This window comes from Anolis carolinensis, chromosome 3 (assembly GCF_035594765.1).
Source record: "Anolis carolinensis isolate JA03-04 chromosome 3, rAnoCar3.1.pri, whole genome shotgun sequence".
Classification (NCBI taxonomy): domain Eukaryota; kingdom Metazoa; phylum Chordata; class Lepidosauria; order Squamata; family Dactyloidae; genus Anolis; species Anolis carolinensis.
This window is the reverse complement of record NC_085843.1, coordinates 48540908-48559465: the sequence shown is the minus strand read 5'-3', so window position 1 is coordinate 48559465 and position 18558 is coordinate 48540908. Positions and strand designations below refer to the sequence as shown.

The 18558-nt window shown below is 40.9% G+C and overlaps 1 protein-coding gene across 2 annotated transcripts in view; it reads left to right on the top strand.

Annotated features, from left to right (window-relative positions):
- Positions 1-18558, top strand: part of myh15 (myosin heavy chain 15) — a 149645-nt gene that overhangs the window by 93390 nt on the left and 37697 nt on the right. For both annotated transcript variants that reach the window (XM_062974863.1, XM_062974864.1), the window contains 4 exons: positions 1584-1729; positions 2997-3087; positions 4895-5284; positions 9106-9232. In XM_062974863.1, coding sequence (XP_062830933.1) covers positions 1584-1729; positions 2997-3087; positions 4895-5284; positions 9106-9232 — 754 coding nt within the window. The remainder of the gene's footprint in view (positions 1-1583; positions 1730-2996; positions 3088-4894; positions 5285-9105; positions 9233-18558) is intronic.

Here is an 18558-nt window from a genome sequence, read left to right as displayed (position 1 = left end):
CAATGGTTTGAATCTGCGGGAGGGGGGTGGCTTATAAATGGAGATGAGCACTACCCCCCAGAGTCGGACACGACTAGACTTAATGTCAAGGGGAAACCTTTACCTTTACCATGTGTAAAAAAATAGCTTCCCATTACAGACTTGTGATTGTGTAAGTCTTAATTTCAATACAATAAATCACAGGGTTGTTGTATGCTTTTCAGGCTGTATGGCCATGTTCCAGAAGTATTCCCTCCTGACGTTTCGCCCACATCTATGGCAGGCATCTTCAGAGGTTGTACCTCACAACCTCTGAGGCTGCTTGTCATAGATATGGGCGAAACATCAGGAGAGAATACTTCTGGAACATGGCCATACAGCCCGGAAAACAACAACCCTGTGATCCTGGCCATGAATGCCTTTGACAACACAGTGTAAATCACCTTTCTGGTCATTGTGGAAGTTGGACTTTTTTGTCAACTTTGTGTAATGATCAGAATTGTGTGCTGTCACTTCCCCATGTCCATTTGGTGACTGTTGGAGAGCGGGTAGCAATTTCCCTATTGCCAGTTGCTGAACAGGGAGATCATTTGCTGATGCCTTTAGTGGTAATCTGAAGATTTTGGCTGATGACGTCATTGTTCTGCATCTGGTTATAAGGACATAGGTAGATGCCTCTCCAATGCGCCTGGTCTCAACTGATCACTAAATGGCAATGGAAGGAAGTTTCTGCATCTAAAATGTGATTTGGGGACACAAGGGGAGATGCAGTATAGTTCCACATGTTGAACATTCACACTACATTTCCACCATTAGGAGCTTAGCCAAAATCTTAACTGAGCTACCAAAGAAAATGTTCTTTTTTTGTTCTTACTGAACAAGCCTGAAAGGATGGTGAGACAGAGAGAATGGCCTCACTAGATTTTAGTCAAGTTCTAGGGGTCTTATAAAGGAAGATATGGTCCATTCTAGAATCATAGAATTATAGGGTTGGAAGAGACCACAAGGGTCATCCAGTCCAATCCCCTGCCGTGCAGGAAAGCACAATCACGACATCCAGTCTCTGTTGTAAAATCTCCAAAGAAGGAGACACTACCATCCTTGAAGCAATAAATTCTCCTGTCTAACAACTCTTACTGTCAGGAATTTCTTCCTAATGTTCAGGTGGAATATCTTTTCCTGCAGCTTGAATATATTGCTCCATATCTATTTTCAGGTGGAAACACTTCTTCAACAATTTAAGTTCATTGCTCCATGTCTTAGTCTCTGCAGGAGCAGAAAACAAGCATGTTTTATCTTCGATATGACATCCTTTCAAATATTTAAACATGGCTAACATGTCATCTCTTAACTTCCTCTTCTTTAGATTAAACATAACTAACTCTCTAAAGTGCTCCTCATAGGGCTTTGCTTCCAGGCTTTTAATCATTTTGGTCACCTTCTTCTGGATGTGTTTCATCTTATCAGTATTTTTCCTGAATTGCAATGCCCAAAACTGTTTTAGTTTACTTAAGGCATCTTAAACCTTAAGGTGTCATCAAAGTCTCTGATCCAGTAAGTACTTCAAATATAGAAGAGCTAATTTTCCCCTTTGCATTTTGTAGCTTGAGGGCTCTCTTGAGCAAGAAAAGAAAGTGAGGATGGATTTGGAACGAGCCAAAAGGAAACTGGAAGGGGATTTGAAGCTAACTCAAGAAAGTGTCATGGATTTGGAGAATGATAAGCTGCAACTGGAGGAAAAGCTAAAGAAGTAAGATTATTTAAGCCTTTAAAAATAAGTGGGAAACCTTCGGTCCTCCAGTTCTTGTTGTATCACTGTCCTCCAGTGATACAGGATTACAAAAGATATGATTAGACAACATCTACTGGGCAGTTTTTTTATTGTGTTGGAAGCGACTTGAGAACATACTGCAACTCACTTCTGGTGTGAGATAATTGGCCGTCTACACAGACGTTGCCCAGGGGACGTCCAGATGTGTTACCATCCTGCTGGGAGGCTTCCCTCATGCCCCCACAAGCTAGAGCTGACAGACGGGAGCTCACACCATCTCACAGATTTGAATTGGCAATCTTCAGGTCAGCAATCCAGCTTTCAGGTCAGCAGTCCAGTCGGCACAAGGGTTTAACCCATTGCGCTACCACAGCTCCAGTTCATCAACACTGTCTTGTAAATATAATATCTGGTTTTATACCATAAATATTTGTAGCTTTCTGATGCTTTACTTTACAATATGAGAAGGGAATACTTATTAATATGTGAGAACTAGTAGTTTGCATGTTGACGACTCTGGAGCCAGGCTTCAAATCCCCAGTCAGCCATGGAAAACCACTGGGTGACCTCGGGCAAGTACACTCTTAGCCCTAGAAGACAGCAAAGGCATACACCCTCTGAACTAATCTTGCCAAGAAAACCCCAATGATAGGTTCGCCTTAGGGTCACCATAAATCAACAGTGATTTGAAGGCACACAAGTCAGAAAGAAGGAAAAGAGAAAGAGGCTTGTGTCTCCCAGAGAATGTAATACTTATGTATTACAGAGCAGCAAGTTAGATTAGACCAGTGGTTTTCAACCTGTGGGTCCCCAGGTGTTTGGCCTACAACTCCTAGAAACCCCAACCAGTTTACCAGTTGTTAGGATTTCTGAGAGTTGAAGTCTAAAACATCTTGGGGCCCACAGTTTGAGAACCACTGGATTAGATGCTCAATTCTTCAATGCACAGTTTTTTTTACCACCTGGAGTGGTTTCCGCATTGTAGAATTTTACAGGTGATTATGCAATATAAAGAGCTTAACACAACTAGTTCCTCTGGTGAACTTAAAGGTACTAGATATCTGTGTTGCATAGATAGCAAGATCATTTTGGCTTTATGTAGCACCTATGTGTTTCCTAAGGCTCCTTAATGAGTTGCAATAGAAGTTGCTTCTGAGATTGTATTCCTGTCTTGAAAGCAATCAAATTATGTTAACAGATTGCCCCTGTGTATCCTTTTTCAAGTAAGCATCTCGTACATTAACAGGAAAGAATTTGAAATCAATCAGATGAACTCGAAGATTGAAGATGAACAGGCCATAGTTATGCAGCTCCAGAAGAAGATAAAAGAGCTCCAGGTAATTGATGATCTATGCGCAGCTGTTTCCTGGATTATGGCATCCATTGTCTGTCACATGTGGAGAGTACAACTTTGGCATAAACTAGAGAAGTAATTCAAAGTATTGGACATCCAGATGCTGTTATATTACAACCCCGCCACTCCTGACCATGCAGCTGATGGTGATAAAGTCCCGAGTTTCCATGAATTTGTCTAGTTCCCTTTTAATTCATCCAAGTCATTGACCATGGCAGCAAATTTCATACCTCAGTTATGCATTGCATGAATCAACATATTGCCCCAACGAAGAAAGGTTGCAGCTATTGAACAATATGGTTCAGCACTCTGAACGATAGGGCTTATCTTGCCAGATTTGAGATAGATGCAACGGCAACAGAACAAAATTCCATCTGAAGCTTGACTGATGTTCATAAAACACAATGAGTCATATTTGCAAAGGAGAGAAATAACCAGAAGAGAAAGAAAACAAAAATGGCTTGTACCCAGCAGATCCTTGATGGGGGAAAGAAGCATGTGTATTTGACTGTAATGTCCTTGGTGGCATCTAAGGACTTGTGAATTTGTAAAGAGAGACTGTGAGCTGCAATGATGTGTAACATGGCACTCAAGTACAGAAGTAAGAATTCTTTGTGGGATAAAGCAGTCCCCTTGGCTGCTGATCCATGGAGACTATATGACCCCCTTGGTTTTGCACCTGCCAGACTTACTCTCTGTTTCCCTCTGGAGGGTGTGAGATGTGCCATTAATAATTCTGCTATTCTGGGGGCACAATGTGTGACTAATCAGTGTTGGCAGTTCCAGTCCAGAGGTGAAATATAGAAAAGGTCCAGGATTGTCTTTACCCACTCATATCCCCTTCCCCTTCATTGTAAGGTGGCAGAAAACAGAACAGCATGTTCAACTTCTGCTATATCTTATTTGCAAATAGGGTTATTTTAAAAACATTCATAACAACCTATGTAACTATATTCAGTAGAGTTTATTCCAGAGACATCTTGTAACACTTCATTCTGATGTCTTGGGAAGACGTTTGATTAGGTAATTAGGTCTCATTACATTTAGATGTAATTTCTAGCTCTGGTAATGATTTAATGTTCTGACCCAAGTGCATGGAGGGCAGCTCAACTTTTGACAGGTGAAAGGGGTCACTAAGGTTAATTATACAGATCTCATTTTCCTAGCACAAACTTTTCACCACTTGCAGAAACCTATTTCAACCTAGGATGCATCTACACTGTAGAAGTAGTGCAGTCTGATATTACTTTAAATGCCATGGTCCAATGCTATTTAATCCTAGTAGTTTTATGAGGTATTCAGCCTTCTCTGCCAAAGAGTTATGATGCCTCACTAAACTCCAAATCACAAGAATCCATAGCATTGATCCATGGTGATACTATGGATTCTTGGTGGTGTCAAACTGCATCCCTGAGGCAAAGGACGAATCCAATCATTTGATTCCACTTGTGCAAGCCATTCTGCAACTTATTACCATTTGGTTACATGGTGGCAGGATATAAGAATAAAGTTATTATTGTTTAAATTGAGCCAAGAGTAGGCAAACTGTGACCTTTAAGAAGTTAGTGGGCTGTAACTCCTAGAAGCCAACTATTAAAGTCAGTGATGAGGAATGTGGGAACTGCAGTCTGGCAACAATTGGAGGTCTTCACATTTCTCACCTTCACTCTAGCCCTTACACGACTGTTAGAAGAACACCTATTAGCCTAACAATAGACAAAAACTATGACTTCTAACTTGGTTAAGTGTGGGCACTGTTGCTTATCTATGGTTTTTCCTCTCCCTGACAGGCCCGCATAGAAGAACTTGAAGAGGAGTTGGAAGCTGAAAGAGCTGCCCGAGCAAAAGTGGAAAAGCAGAGATCAGATATGGCCCGAGAGTTAGAAGAGCTCAGTGAACGACTTGAAGAGGCTGGTGGTGCCACTTCAGCCCAGCTGGAGATGAACAAGAAGCGGGAGGCAGAGTTTCTGAAACTGCGCCGGGATCTTGAGGAGGCCACCTTGCAGTATGAGGCAACAGCTGCCACGCTAAGGAAGAAGCATGCAGACAGCATGGCAGAGTTGGGAGAACAAGTAGACAACCTGCAAAGGGTCAAACAAAAGCTGGAGAAGGAGAAAAGCGAACTGAAGCTGGAAGTAGATGACCTGTCATCCAATATGGAGCAGCTGGTGAAAGGAAAGGTAAAGCCACTTTCTGTCTAAGCACCAATCTGATCTGGGTTGGCTATGACCAAAGCTCTTCAATGAACATTGTGCATTGCTTTCTGTAAAATCTAATCTTGGCCAGCTGAAATCCATCAGCCTTTTCTATATGTGCTGCTCTAGAAGCTGTCTAAAAGCTTGGCTTTTAAAGAAGCATTTGGTTAAAATGTCAATGTCTCTTAGTCCTTATGGTTAAAAACCTTTCTTTATCTGCTTCCTACTCACAAAGTGAAGCGGAGGTTTTAGATAAGTCACTATGCAGTGTAAAGTAGGCAATAATCAGTGGTAGGATGAAGACAGAGACTATAAGCTCATATAGTGAAGAGAATGATGGCAAAAGCATTTTCTCCTACTTCACCCTGTTTCTGAGAGTCATCATTCTCCAACTTGTTAGCCCTAAGGTGTTCCTATGCTCTGTCCCTGATTTCACAAAAATTTACAGCTAACCATTGCTCGGTTTACTATGCTCTTCCAACTATAGAATATTTATCACATTGAGTCAGATATTGGGATTTTCCTGATTGGGATTATGATTATTATTATTACCATTACTACTGTCAACTTTATCTTCTGTACTAGGCTTGTGCATTTCAGGTGAAATGCTATTCATTTCTGCTTGCCAGATACCGAAAGCCCCCATACCTATTTGTCAGTGCTTCCCGAAAACGGGCACATGGCTGAATGGGTGTTTTCATCCCATATCTGAAAAAATGGCTCTTTTTGGCCCATTGGTGGCAATGGGGAGCTTAAGAGGTTCCCCTTTGCCCTAGGAGCCTTTCCTTTCTTCCCTTCAAGGGAAACTGGGTGTCAGCAACAGGGTTAAGAAAGCACTCTATCCAGCCCATTAAGTGGGGGGGGGGGGAGACTTCCCACAAGCTCCCTTTCCATATCCTTCATTAAGACCTGGATTTTATAAAGCATCAGAGCTACCACTCTTAAGCTTGTGGATCCTTTCCCTTCTGTTTGTAGAAGAGGAGGATGGGTTTACTACTTCTTAAAACTGGTCTACTCTAGAGGAGAGGCAGGCATGCACACTTTCTTCTCTCCCAGCACCAGCAGCTTTCCAAGGCATTTTAAGGAGGTCCAAGGAAGGAAGAGTGATGACCTGGAGCTCAGTGGAGCTATCCTCCTTAGACCACCTTAAAAATCCCCTCACTTGCCTGCAAGGCTGCAATCATCTTTCTGCTTGAGTTTTTGCTTCCTTAAAGCTGTTTCTACTTTCTACTCTAGAGGAGCGGTAGGCTTCTCTTTTTGCTTGCTGGGATTACTATTATTAATAATCTTTTAGAAGTATTTGCCAAAGTAGAGGAAGAAGAAAAAGATGCTAAAAGGGTGAAAGCCCCCAAATGTGCGCACACACCCCTCCCACTATCCCTCAGGCCCCCAACTCCCAGTCAGTCCCACTAAATAAAAAGAATCAGGAAAATAAAAGAAAATAAAAAAGATTCAAATGTGATGCCGAATAGGGGAGGAGAGCTCAGATTGGCTCTTGCTTTTGTGTTAGGTGGGTTTCCGCACCGGGAGGGCCCTTACCGTTATGAGCTCCCAAAGTACCAAAGATACCGAAGGAAACGGAGGAAACAGAGGAAATGAAACCTGTGCACAAGTCTATTCTGTACCATCTTCAGCATTGACATAACTTTCATCTAGCATTACTAAAAGCTATTAAACTAGAGATGTAAGTAATGCTCATACCAAGGCACTTTATCAAAAATGATCAACCATCATGAGAGTTTTCATTTTTGGGGGATTTTATTGCAAAAAAAAGGGAGGACCAGGGAGAGAGTGTTTAATCCATCTTGCATGCAGGAATGAAATAAGACAAGATTTACATACCTGGATTAAAGTATGTAAGGCACTTGTTTGTGGCAAAACCTGGGCCATCTTTCCAAATAATTACTTCATTTTTCCAAATTCTGCTGGCCTGATTACAGCTCCTGGTTACCACTGTCATTCCACCAGTATTCAAAATAGAGTGTAATATTTTATTTTTTGAGCACACACATCAGTCTAAAGGTCTATGAAGTATGCACACAGGAATTCCTCAGTCTGCAGTATTATGAGATAAGGCATTAGTATGTCAAACCACGTGATAAAGGCGTTTAAACTTTGCTAGAATCCATCTTGTAGTACTTGGATTTTCATTTTCAGCTATCTCTTCACATTCGCAAATTAAATTATACTATTTTCATCTGAATAGATTAGATACCTCTCTAGGAAATTCTAGGTCCTCCAGCATAAATGTGTACTTAGATTCGACTGTATATTGACCAGAAAATCATGCTAGAAGAACTACAGAAGTCTAGGGTAACTATATGGTCAACTTCTGGTGTAGGTTAATTATAGAGTAACACTGGATGACAGAGAGCAGTGGTTTCCAATATTTTTTCACCCCCCTAAGCATATGTAAAATCCTGATTTTTCCCCTCCTGTGACATATAAATCTTGCTATTCAAAAAGTGAGCTCCTATTCATGTATACAAAGACTAAAGGGCCATTAACTTAGTCTAAACAAGCTTCCAAAGAACATGGCATCAATGAAAGAAGAAGAAAAAAGAATGAATTGATTTGAGTAATCTATATCAAATTCAGGGTAACCTTAGTGTCCAACTTCATTGTGTGTATTTGGTAAGAATATGAGAAAACATTTTGTCACCTGACGTTAATTTTCTTGCAACTGGTAATCTTTTTAGTATTTTTTTCACACAAAAATATTGACTTTCCTATGAAAGTAAGAATTGGGTTTTGGATTTTTTTCACAACTTTCTTTCTACGTTCATATGCATAAAATGGATTTTTTGTAAATTGTCTTGACTAGTAATTGTTAGTAGATAGTATGAGATCCACATATACAGTACATACACACAGAGAGTAACACATGGATTTCTCTGAATATCAGTCTATTCTTATTTTGAAAACTAAAGCTAATATCTAGTACTGATGATGGGGGAGGATGCAGGTGGAATCTGTTTTTCGCATTACTATCTTTGAAAAGCTTTCATCACACTTACTTTTAATAAATGATATAGAGAAAAATTGTAAAATATTCCTCCGGGGATATTTAATTTCTCCCCTACAGCTTAGAGGGGTTAGAGCCATGTGTTTATGGCTCTCAGATGTGTAATTTTGTTTAAATCAATGTGAAGTTTTCCCGTCACATCAATTCAGTTCGATATTTCAAAGCTATTATTAATTAAATGGATGATTCCCTGCCATTTGCCACCCACTATCATATGGGAGCTCTGTGGGGGTTTTTGTATGATTACAGTAGATGACTAACTGTGACAAATAATGTCTTTGTGATTCTTGTCAGGATATGAAATATATCTGAAGCTCATTTCTCAGGTTTTGCATCTAGTTGTGTAAGAGTGTGTAAAACTTTTTAAATAGTACTGCATGAATTATTGTAAAGGAGTATGTTTCTAATAATTCACTATAATATGTTCCGTTTTTGTTGTTATATGATAAAATAGGACTTTGAAAAATCTCCTGGCTCACCTATTGGCATAGCGTTTTTCTTTTGTTTAAATTGGTGTGTCTTTCCCATTTTTGCTATCTATTTATAAGCCAATTCCTATCAGTTCTGCAGGTTTCTAGCCTGAATGTTGGCTGGATCGTGTTTCAGCTTCCATGTTTTTCATTGCTTTCTGCAAAGATTGTTTTTTCTTCTGTTATAGAGAGAGCAAGTGTGCCATTAATGGCTCTTAATGTCAGAGACTGACCTTTTAAGGCACTGAAAAGGTGAGCAATGCACTCTTATTGGAATGGCGTTTGATTACCGTCTTTCTCAACTCTATTAGGCGAATGCAGAGAAACTGTGTCGCACTTTGGAAGACCATCTCAATGAGGCAAAAACTAAAGTGGACGAGATGACCCGAGTGGTGAATGACCTCACCACCCAGAAGGGAAAGCTGCAATCCGAGAATGGTATGCTGAACAAATACCATTAGAAGCATAGGAATACTGGAAATATCACTTGAATCACTTTACATTTGCATATGTACTGGTGTTGTGCACGGTATTTGTCCCATTAGTTTAACTCGTGTTTTCGTTTCATACTATCCATTTGGATGACATGAAATGGAAAGCCCCCCCCCCCCCGCCCAGAAACAAAAATGAAGTAATACAAAAGGCTGGCAAGAGCCAATATCGGCTCCAAGCCTGCTTTTTGGATCGATGTAGGCCCAAAGTGCCAGGCTGCAGCAACCCGGCGCTTTGGGCCTACGGGTGCAGGCTTTTCACGCAGGGTCTGCTGCATACTCTGCAGCCGAGCGGCAAGTGAGTGCTCCTTACTTGGTGCTCAGCTGCAGAGACTGCAGCAGACCCTGGGAGGCCGGGTGCATAGGCCCAAAGCTCCAGGTCTATGGGGAGCAGTCTTTAGGCCTATGTACCCGGGCCTCGGAGGGCCTGCAGCCGATTGCCGATTAAGATGTGCTCCTTGCTCATCAATCTGCTGCAGGCCCTGCGAGGCCCGGGTGCATAGGCCCAAAGCCTGCATCTGTAGGCCTGGGCACTTTGGGCCTATGGGTGAAGCCCCCCGCCCCCCGTCCAATAATGGGCTGAAAGAAAATGGATCTTTCAGTCCCTGGAAACAAAGAAACAAATTTCTGATCTCCCGATTTCGGGAGGCTCAGACGAAAGCCGGGACATGAAACGGAACAAGGTAAGTCCCGAATGCACACCACTAATATGTACCTGACATTTTCAGCAGAAACATCTTTGCCCCCCCCCCCTTTGCCTCTCTTAACAGCCAGTTCTGTTCGTCTGCTGATATGTTGCTTCTATGTTTCCATCTTGGTTTTGGCCATTCCTTAACTCTTCATGGGATTCTGGATGAGAGCAGAGAAAGGATGGATTCATGGTTACAAGAGAGATTGAGGTGGCTGTGAAATTTTTAAGAAGGGCCAGGCGTGAAGCACGTGCTTGGCATTTAGAAATGTTCGAGTTCAAGCTTTGATTTCTCCAGGTAGAGCTATGGGTCATTTGTTGCATTTTGCACATTCCTGGTGAATTAGATTCCTAGCCTTTACGGAGAGAGTTTGATTTGTTATTTTGTTTTTCTGGATTTAAGAGAGAGTTTTTTTGATTATTATTCCCAGATTTTGAAATTCTTTACTAGGACCCCTTCATTGTCTTTCCCCTGGTAGGCAAATTTCTTTTTTTATTCATACATTTCTTTGGCAAGTGTTGTTTTTGGACTACAAAAAGAGAAGTGGGGGCACTATCAGTCCAATATTCTGCTTGGCTGATTTATGTCACAGTGTGGTTTATTTGGGATAGGTACGCATTAGGACTGCAGTTCACTGGTCCCATACCTCCCTCCCCAAAACAAATGGCATAACCATGTCTGCTGAAGAATTTTGTGAGTTGCAGTAAAATAAATGTAGATTTTTTTACATTGTACCTAGATCGAGTAGTGATCTGACTCAATATAAAGCAACCTTCTCCTATTATGTCATTGCTGCACTTAGTGATTTGCATTGTATTTTGGGTGAATTGTTCCTATTGCAGAATGCTCCATTCATTGCCCACAGAAGGCTTACTTGTGCTCATGTAGCAACAAATGCTTTCCATCCTATTTTTCCAACTGGGGGTTTCTTTTCTCTGACATGATATTATTTTAGTAGATTCCCAAGGGCTTGAGACAATCGCAGCCCAACTGACAAAAGGCAAGCAGTTACCTTTTTTCATTTTCTTTTTTGCTAACCTTAGGGTTTCTTTGAGAAAAAAGTTAAAACATCCATTTTGAAATTGCACCAGCAGGATTTGTAGCAAGTGTAGAGGGACAGGAGAGGTTATTATTATTTTTCTTTTGAGGCTATTCTTCAGCCACAGTGAAACATTGGAACAGAGGTTTAATGTTCTTATTAATATCATCATCATTAAAGCAGCAATGCAGAAATGGACACAAAGTTGAGGGAACTGAATGGAGTGCTTGCAATCCTAAAGAGGAATGTTTTGCATTGAAGCACTTAATTGCAGGTCCAACTAATGCCACTGTACTCATCTGATTCACAGGTTAATCTGATTTGGAACCTGTTAGTATCTGAATAGGATATTTCAGAGAAAAATCTGACCTTAAGCTATTTGAGTCAGTGCTATTCGGAGTTGACCTGACAGTTCGACAGTTCTAGATCTGGACCAAGCATCTCTGACTCAGACAAAGGGGGCTGGCTGGCTATGATGTTCTGTGTAAGAGATTATATCAGTCGTTCTCATTAATAGCCAGCAATGCCATTACATACCACCCAACATTTCACATATTAAAACCAGGATGTGTATAATCAATGTATACTGTAGTGTGAACTAAATGGAAAAAGTTATTATTGTGGAATAATACACAAGCTATGGGAGAAGCCTATATCTACTGGGAAGGGCAGTAGAGTCTCGCTTATCTAACCTTTGCTTATCCAACGTTCTGGATTATCCAACACAGTATGCCACCCACTCGTATCCACAGCTGTTTCTCTAGGCAGCAAAGATGGAACTTTTTATGGATTTAAATTCCGACAATGTTGTTACTGCAAGTTCAGTTTATGCAATTCTATATTTGTTAATAGCCAATGTTTTTGTAGTCAATGTTTTCATTATATTGAGATATTTTGGTGCTAAATTTGTAAATACAGTAATTACTACATAATGTTACCATGTATTGAACTGCTTTTTCTGTCGATTTGTTATAAAACATGACGTTTTGGTGCTTAATTTGTAAAAACATAATGTAATTTGACGTTTAATAGGCTTTTTCTTAATCCCTCCTTATTATCCAACATTTTCGCTTATCCAACATTCTGTCGGCCCGTTTATGTTGGATAAGTGAGACTCTATTGTACTTTCCCCCCACTTACATGAGGTTCTCTACTCCTAACCCCAGTGAATGTGGTGGAATGAGACCCCTTCCACACAGCTGCACAAAATCCACATTGAACTGGCAGTGTGGACTCAGATAACCCAGTTCAAAGCAAATATTGTGGGTTATCTGCCTTGATATTCTGGGTTATATGGCTGTGCAGAAGGGCCCTGTCTGTATTTTTATTAGACACTTTTCAGACTTAACTCTCAGAGCACTGTTCAATATAAAACCAAAGCAGAAAAAAAATCCACATTACAGATTCTAATGGCCATGGGGTCTATGGGATTCTGGCAGCTACAGTAAAAAAAAACCCAACTTTTCCAAATTCTGTAAAACATACAGTTAAGAAATTACCCTAAACACTAAAAAAATGAAGCAGTAAGTTTCTTTTAAAATAATATTTTTATTTTTGCGATATAACTAATACAAGTACAATGTTACTTCTCTAATAAAAGTAGCCTCAATATGTTATAAACTACTTAAAAGCAGTAGGTTTTTAAATAAGAAAACAGTTTTATTAGTTTACTTTAAACAAAAGTAACAACGTAATATGGTGATAATAAATATAGCACCACATGAGAATAAATATCCTACTCTGAGTAAAATCAATTGTTCAACACGGGTTATATTTTTCATCTCTAGCAAGTGAACTGTCTTAGACTTTTAATATTGAACAAATATCAAATATCTTGTAGAATTTTTTTTCCAATATTTATGCGGAAACATACATGGTCCCAGGATAGCACGCTAACGTGACTGGACAGCATATCTCTACTAAGATGTCTATCCTGCTTCTCCCTCTAAGAACTTTATACTTGGCTATTAATTTTTCATGTATTGGCAGAACCCAAAGCCTCCTTCGCTACAAGAGAAACTCTATGTCCTCAGCATATTTCTTGTGTGTTAGTCATGACCATTCTCACCACTGATAATGAAATAAGTACAGGAATTTATTTTACTAGCTTTCCCCATTATTTCTGAAAATAGATAATAATAATAATAATTTCCTGTCATGGTTAATATGTTGGGAATTGACACTACCTAATCAGTTTAGTATCCCCAAAGTCTCATATTTTTGAACAATGAATCAAAGTCAAATGAATCAAACTTCTGCTTTGTTCATGTCTTCTCCAACAACAAGAGAATAAATTTCATTAATTAATAACAGTCAAGAGGGATTAAAGTGCCATCTATATACTGATATATATATATATATATATATATATATATATATATATATATATATGACACACACACACACTTTCAAGGGGGTTGAAATTGTTCTAAAAGAAACATAGGATGAAATGTTATTGCAATCTATCTCAAACGACAGCTGCTCCCCAAGCATTTTGAACACCTTGTGTACTCTGTATTGATCATCAAGAAGAGTATTATCTATTTTTGATACTAAATTCCTTGCTGCAGCATCAAATTCATATCAAAAAGAATAAACTAAAAGATCTTGCCAGATGAAAAATCAGTTTACCAACCATAAAGCAGAAAATAGAGGTGGTTGCAGCAAAGCTGTGTTTAGGAATAAGTTCCACAAGTGGACCGATAATATTGAGAAGTCTCTGTCTGAATAATGTAGATAACTTTTTCAAGTTCTGTTTTTTCCATGGCATTCATACATACACATCCCACTTTCCTCTCTTGATCAAGGAGTCTAGTGGGTTTTAAAAAGAAAAGAAAAGAAAGATATAGCTTTTAAAAGCACGGTGTAGTAGTTACACTGTTAGTCTATGCCTCTAGGAGCCCAGGGTTGAATCCTAGCTTAGCCATGGAAATCCACTGGATGTCTGTGGGCAAGTCACATTCTCTTAGCCTTAGAGGAGGACCAAGAAAACCTTATGATAGGGTTGACATAATTCCAAATTGTCAGGACCCAGGCTGCAGAGCACCAATAACCATGCACAGAGACCAGAATCTATCTAATATCTTTATTAAAGGAATATATAAAGTCAATAAAAACAAGTGGAGAATATAGTTCAGAAGTAGACCTTTCAGGAAAGGTCAAATATAGTCCAGGAAAACACTGTCCAATATGTGATATTAGAGTCCAAAGTTATAATCCAATAACCGAAACACACACTTTGCCAAGCAAAGTGTGGGGAAATGACAAGGTCCTTTAGTCCAATGGAGCTTGACAACAAGGCTGGAAAACAAACTAGATTCTTGGCAAACAAGACTTGATACGTGGCAACAAGAAGCAAGAAGCAAGAACAAGGTCCGTGGCGAGGTCCGGGGAACAAGGCAGGCTTGGAACTTGGTCCTGGAAGCAAGGAACTGGAGTTGTGTAGTCCACACACGATCTCACTCCTGAAGCTGACGAATTGACTCCGCAAGGATCTCCTTGCGGTAAAACACCTATATCGGATCTTGTTTTCCCGCCAAGGAACACTTTCCCTGGGGAACAAGAAGTGAAACCCAAACTGTGTCCAGATGCATGACTCCTCAAAATTTCCCAAGGGAAACAGGCTTAATCAGCTAATTGTCTGGCAGCGATTCTGGCGCTTCGGCGATTCGCCTCCCTAGCGCCTCTATCTCTATTATAATTATCCTTACGAGAGAACGGGGAAGAATTCTGCCCAAGGCTTGTTTGGCTGACTTCTTGAGGGCAAACATCCTGCAGGTGCAGGGGCTCCGATTCTGGCTGAATCGGTGGGAAACCCAAGTTTTCCTCTTCGTCTGCCACAATAGTACTAGGAACGGGACTACATGGCCCATGAGACATCACACTAATAAACATGAACAACAAGATAAAAAAATAAGTATAATTGCCTCCACATTTGTGAGTTTGACTTTTGCAAATCTGATTATCCATGGTTTTGATATGACACTCTCTCACATACTTCATTATATGGGCTAATTTGCCTGTTGTGCACCAGTTCCTCTCCCCTTTTTCTACAGAGCCCATTACATGACGTACATCTACTTCCAGCAGGGCTCTGTGGCAAAAGGGGAGAGGAAAAAGCGTACGCTGCCACTGTGGCTTCCCATGTTGCATTTCAATAATGGGTAGCAAAGGCTCCCCCCCCCTGTGAGATGGGGCCAAAGATAGGTCAGGCAATGTGGGACGATGGGTTCCCCATGCCCCACTTGGACGCTGCAGAATCGATATGATGCATGGCAAATCCATATGTTAGTGTGATGAGGTCCTAAAAATCTCTAGGTCTTCCAGTATGATTCTATGGACGACCTAGAAATTCATAGGGAGTTGACCGTAGCATCATTGTGGAGAACCTAGAGATTCCTAGGAAGATGCTTTTTCAATTACAAATTAGTTTTATTCATTATTTCTCAATGTTTATGAAGGTCTGACACTCTTAACTTCAGTGTATGTGGTGGGTTGACTGTACATTTAAACACTGATGCAAGTTATTACTAAAATAATAATAAAAATTGAGCTATCTAAAAAGTTTTAAAAGAAATAAAAAATGCAGCATATTAAAAGATATTTCCTCAAAAAACCATTAAGTTTCAGAGGGTTGTTGTATGTTTTCCGGGCTGTATGGCCATGTTCTAGAAGTATTCTCTCCTGACATTAAGTTTCAGAATTTTTTTTAAAAAAATTGTTGCCTTCCAATGGAAGGATAAGCATAGGCCCAGTCTTGCCTTCCCAAGAAGGGAGATCTAGGGACTGGGACCAGATAAAGGGAAGACTGCCTCTTGTGTCCTGCCACACTTGATCTGCGGGTGGTAGTCCTAAGAGAAGGGCCAGGAGCCAAAGAGGCTCATAAGAAAGAATGATGTTCTTCAGGAAACCTAGACCCAAGCAGTTATAGTTCATAATCAGCACTTTGAAATATGCTCAGAAATGGGCCAGTAGCCAGTGGAGCTGTTGTAACAAATGAGTTATGTGTTCCCTGTAATCAGCTGTTTGGACTAACTGAAGTTTTTGAACATTTTTCAAAGAAAACCCCTGTTGGGCATGTTACTATAATTCAACTGGGATGTAATGAAGATATTTGCTACTATATTTGGATCAGGAATCTCCAGGAATGGGGGATGATGACACAAATGTACACTTGACCATGATAGATGCCTGCTAACCCAGGTTTATGCCTCACACCAGCAGTATGTTCAAATTATGTGAATCTGCATCTACGTTTGAAAGAAGAATTCAAACGTATAGCCAACACCTGTAGGGAAAAGGTTCGCAAGGCTAAAGCGCAAAATGAGCTCAGGCTTGCCAGGGACATAAAAAACAACAAAAAAGGCTTTTTTGCTTACGTTGGTAGAAAAAGGAAGAAAAAGGAGGCGATAGGGCCATTGCAAGGAGAAGATGGGGTGATGGCGACAGGGGACAGGGAAAAGGCAGAACTACTTAATGCCTTCTTTGCCTCGGTCTTCTCACAAAAAGAAAGCCATCTTCAACCTCAGCAACATGGAATGGACGAAGGATTGGGGGAAATCCAACCCCAAATAGGGAAACAAGTTGTCCAGGAACACCTGGCCACTCTAAACGAATTCAAGTCCCCAGGGCCAGACCAGCTACATCCAAGAGTACTGAAGGAACTAGCGGAAGTTATTTCAGAACCACTGGCAATTATCTTCGAGAGTTCTTGGAGAACGGGAGAAGTCCCAGCAGATTGGAGGAGGGCGAATGTGGTCCCTATCTTCAAGAAGGGAAAAAAGAACGACCCAAACAATTACCCTCCGGTCAGCCTCACATCAATACCAGGCAAAATTCTGGAAAAGATCATTAAGGAAGTGGTCTGCGAACACTTAGAAACAAATGCGGTCATTGCTAATAGTCAACACGGATTTACCAAAAACAAGTCATGCCAGACTAATCTGATCTCTTTTTTCGATAGAGTTACGAGTTGGGTCGATACAGGGAATGCCGTGGATGTAGCGTACCTGGATTTCAGTAAGGCCTTCGACAAAGTCCCCCACGACCTTCTGGCAAACAAACTAGTAAAATGTGGGCTAGACAAAACTACGGTGAGGTGGATCTGTAATTGGCTAAGCGAACGAACCCAAAGGGTGCTCACCAATGCGTTGTCTTCATCATGGAAAGAAGTGACAAGTGGAGTGCCGCAGGGCTCCGTCCTGGGCCCGGTTCTGTTCAACATCTTTATTAACGACTTAGACGAAGGGTTAGAAGGCACGATCATCAAGTTTGCAGACGACACAAAACTGGGAGGGATAGCTAACACTCCAGAAGACAGGAGCAGAATTCAAAACGATCTTGACAGACTAGAGAGATGGGCCAAAACTAACAAAATGAAGTTCAACAGGGACAAATGCAAGATACTTCACTTCGGCAGAAAAAATGGAAATCAAAGATACAGAATGGGGGACGCCTGGCTTGACAGCAGTGTGTGCGAAAAAGACCTTGGAGTCCTCGTGGACAACAAGTTAAACATGAGCCAACAATGTGATGCGGCTGCTAAAAAAGCCAATGGGATTCTGGCCTGCATCAATAGGGGAATAGCGTCTAGATCCAGGGAAGTTATGCTCCCCCTCTATTCTGCCTTGGTCAGACCACACCTGGAATACTGTGTCCAATTTTGGGCACCACAGTTGAAGGGAGATGTTGACAAGCTGGAAAGCGTCCAGAGGAGGGCGACTAAAATGATTAAGGGTCTGGAGAACAAGCCCTATGAGGAGCGGCTTAAAGAGCTGGGCATGTTTAGCCTGCAGAAGAGAAGGCTGAGAGGAGACATGATAGCCATGTACAAATACGTGAAGGGAAGTCAAAGGGAGGAGGGAGCAAGCTTGTTTTCTGCTGCCCTGCAGACTAGGACACGGAACAATGGCTTCAAACTACAGGAAAGGAGATTCCACTTGAACATCAGGAAGAACTTCCTCACTGTGAGAGCTGTTCGACAGTGGAACTCTCTCCCCGGGGCCGTGGTGGAGGCTCCTTCTTTGGAGGCTTTTAAGCAGAGGCTGGATGGCCATCTGTCGGGAGTGCTTTGAATGCGATTTCCTGCTTCTTAGCAGGGGGTTGGACTGGATGGCCCATGTGGTCTCTTCCAACTCTACTATTCTATGATTCTATGATTCTATGATTCTAGAGGAACTGCCACTTCATGTGCCTTCCCCTTCCCTGAACTGTTATTTGATTGAACAGGAACACCTCTGTCTTGGTTGCAGTCCTCCAAATTTCCCACAGACTTCCCAAAGACCCGCCCTTATGAAAAAAAAATCACTCCCAAATAAAGATTAAAAACATCTTTATTTTCATCCAAAATGTACAGTGAATTCTGCTCATGATTCCCATCTGATCCAGCCCAATGTTGGGGAGAAATCACACACACACATGACTTAACCTTGCTTTTTAGAATCAAAACTTCTTCAGATGGAAGTGGAAATGAGAAATGGCGTTGAGTGTCATCAGTACACTGGTCACACCAGAACAAGCATATTCTGAATGGTCTCTCTTTGTGTT